General features: G+C 38.5%; 1 protein-coding gene across 1 annotated transcript in view; it reads right to left on the bottom strand.

Annotated features, from left to right (window-relative positions):
• The window catches only part of LOC103610220 (adenylate cyclase type 2-like), a gene marked incomplete at its 3' end in the record, with an annotated part of 27,782 nt that overhangs the window by 4,550 nt on the left and 20,239 nt on the right, over positions 1–2,993 (bottom strand). Inside the window, exon 4 of the mRNA XM_008594426.1 lies at positions 2,401–2,528. Within this exon, the coding sequence (XP_008592648.1) occupies positions 2,401–2,528 (128 nt within the window). The remainder of the gene's footprint in view (positions 1–2,400; positions 2,529–2,993) is intronic.

The raw sequence follows: 2,993 nt of genomic DNA, 5'->3' as shown, positions 1-2,993 counted from the left end.
GATATATAATAGAGGAAGAAGGTGGAACCCCTTATCAGTGAGTGGCAAGTCACCGGGACACACGGACATTGCCTGATTTGAAGAATAAGTTTAGGGATAAGCAAGAGTTAGGGAGTTTCCTCAGATTTGCTGCCATTACTGAGACTCTGGACACATAATTTATTACTAATGCTCAACAATGAATGGATAAAATGTGGTACATACATACAATGGAATGTTATTCTGTCTTAACAAGAAATGTCACAACATGAATGATCCTCAAAAACGTTATGCTAAATGAAAGAAGCCAAACACAAAAGGACGAAAGGAAAGTATAATTCCACTTATCTGAAACACCTAGAATAGGCAAATTCAGAGACAGAAAGTAGAACAGAGATTACCAAGGGCTGAGGAGGGGAATGGAGGTTACTGCTTAATGGGTACAGTTTCTATTTGGGGTGATAAAAAGGTTCCAGAACAGATAGCGGTGGAGGTTGCACAATATTTTCAATGTACTTAACGTCACTGAACTGCACACATAAAAATAGCTCAAAGGGTAGTATTTATGGTATGTATATTTTACACAATAAAAACAATGTAATAGGAAAAAGAAATATTTCTGATGAACTGGTGACATGCCAGTGAATGTAATGTAAGGATTCTTTCTCCTAAAAGTTTTTCACACCAGAATAACTTAAACATAATGGAAATAAAAAACAGTTGATTCAAGAGCAGAAACCAAGGTTAAGTGAAAGGGTGGATTTTGTTTAATCCAATGTTATTGATGCACAAAATTTTGTCCTTCATAAAAATCTTTCCCACATCTATCTGAAAAGGAAATCAAGAAAAATGCTTTCCCCCAATAGAGCACCTTTCAAGTTTGTATTTGAAATGAACAACGAGCTTGCCTCCAGGGGCAGGTTACAAATTTGCAGAAAACTTATTAGTTCTACCAATTAGATTCATTTCCATCTAGTCCTGTAGGATCACAGGTAGTTAGTTACTTTTGAAAAAAGTGGAAAAAAGATTCGTGCATCAGAGAAGACAAAGACTTACTCATGGGAAGGAGCAAGTGGAACACAGCTATTTCCCACGAGATGTATTTCGTGCGGGGAAACTGAGTGCAGGCTGACCACTCCTCCCATCTCGACTCCCTCATCAACATCCCCTGCCTCTCCTACCACTCCTGACCTGTCCAGCAGTGCGGCCTGCGGTAATCTGCGACTGAGCTGGGGGATCTGGAACACACAGGTCTCTGACTGATAGATCTCAGAACAGTGGCTGAGGCTGTGGGGGCTCCACTCTTTTTCCCGGGACACACCAGGAAAGCCACCCACAAACCTTTTCATCACTCCAGCATGTGACCAACATACACGGTGCACTAAATACAGTGACAACTGGACTTGTTGCCTTCTCACTGAGAGCCCCATTTACTCTAATCTGAGACAAGGAATTGGAATGTCAAGCACATAATTCAGCCCTGTTCAGATAAAAAAAAAAATACGTGAAGGATAAGGTCAAATCACTTGATTAAACAGACAATCAAAGAACCCAATAAACTAAAATCTTTTAAACATGCAATCAGCAAGAAAAGTTTTTTAAGATTATTTAATAATTTATGAGATTATTCTTTCTGGCTTCTACAAAGCATTACTAAAGAAGGATGAATCACAGAACTGGTAATAAAAACGACCTTTTTACCTAATACCTTTACTGTGTACCTGTCAATGGAAGTGATAACGTGGTTCTATGTAAGCAAATCTTCTCTAGAATCACAATTTTTAAAAAGCTAGAAATACAATGCAGAAAACATATATTAAATTGAAACTAAATTCACAGAGCTGACAATTTTTGACTAGATGAAGTAACTTCATACTGGATTTTTATATTAATTGCAGTCTGGTGGTTAAAACTACTTTCTCCCTTAAAATGTGTATGTAGCTTTATTATTTGTCAGAAATCAGAGCGATTCTACGAGAGCAGACTTTTTCCTTAAGATCAAAAAACACTTTCAATTTTTTAAAAAATCACCTTTGAAATGAACAAAATAGTCTGTTCCTATAGATTTTTGTCAGTATTACTGTGACCTAAGTCTAACAGTAATAATACTAAACATTTATAAGTCTTACTTCAGACTGAGTTACTCACATGCCAATAAAAGGGTCTCTGCACATTTATATTTAAATGTGCATAAAATGNGTGACCTAAGTCTAACAGTAATAATACTAAACATTTATAAGTCTTACTTCAGACTGAGTTACTCACATGCCAATAAAAGGGTCTCTGCACATTTATATTTAAATGTGCAAAAAATGTATTTGGTACCAGTAGACAAAAAAGTGAAGTAGATTCAGATAGGGATTACAACTCAAAATTGTTAAGCAGTTAAATAACGAGCCTTACTGAGAGCAGTGCACTTACTTTATGGCTTCACACATATCCAGTCCCATTTTCACGCAGTTCTTGGCATGGTTAGGGAGCGATATAGGGAGTCCGGACACACAGTAGTAGCAGTCTCCTAAAATTTTAATTCTCATGCATTCATTCTCCTGGAAGAAGAAATCACAGAGTTTCAGTTGCATCAAGCACTTGCATAATGATTCAGATTTACCAAGTATCATCAAGTGCTGGTTCTGCTGGCACTGTTCCAGTGAATGGGGCTTGTGGGGAGAGAGAAATGAGACCTAGGTGCGCTTCCCTTCATCACCCAACCAGAGTGAGCTCCCCTCACCCACCCACCCATTTCCAAAGCAGGAGGAATGAGGGAAAGGAGAGGAAATGGGAGAGCAGGCAGAATGTTCTGGAATAATTTACATTTAATACAAGAAAAGGAGAATAAGATAGGATCATTCTCTTTAGTCTGAACATCACCAAACAATGACGGTGAAAAGAAACATTCTATGCAGAGCAGAATCTTTCAGTTAGAAAATAAAGATCAGAACTGAATTTGAGGGGGCCGGCCTGGTGGCGCACTGCTACAGTGCACCACTTGGGAGCGCGGCGGCGCTCCCGCC

The sequence above is a fragment of the Galeopterus variegatus genome, unplaced genomic scaffold (genome assembly GCF_000696425.1).
Source record: "Galeopterus variegatus unplaced genomic scaffold, G_variegatus-3.0.2 Scaffold10774, whole genome shotgun sequence".
Lineage (NCBI taxonomy): Eukaryota > Metazoa > Chordata > Mammalia > Dermoptera > Cynocephalidae > Galeopterus > Galeopterus variegatus.
Note: the sequence above shows the minus strand (reverse complement) of the source record. Positions and strands in the feature narration are given on the sequence as shown.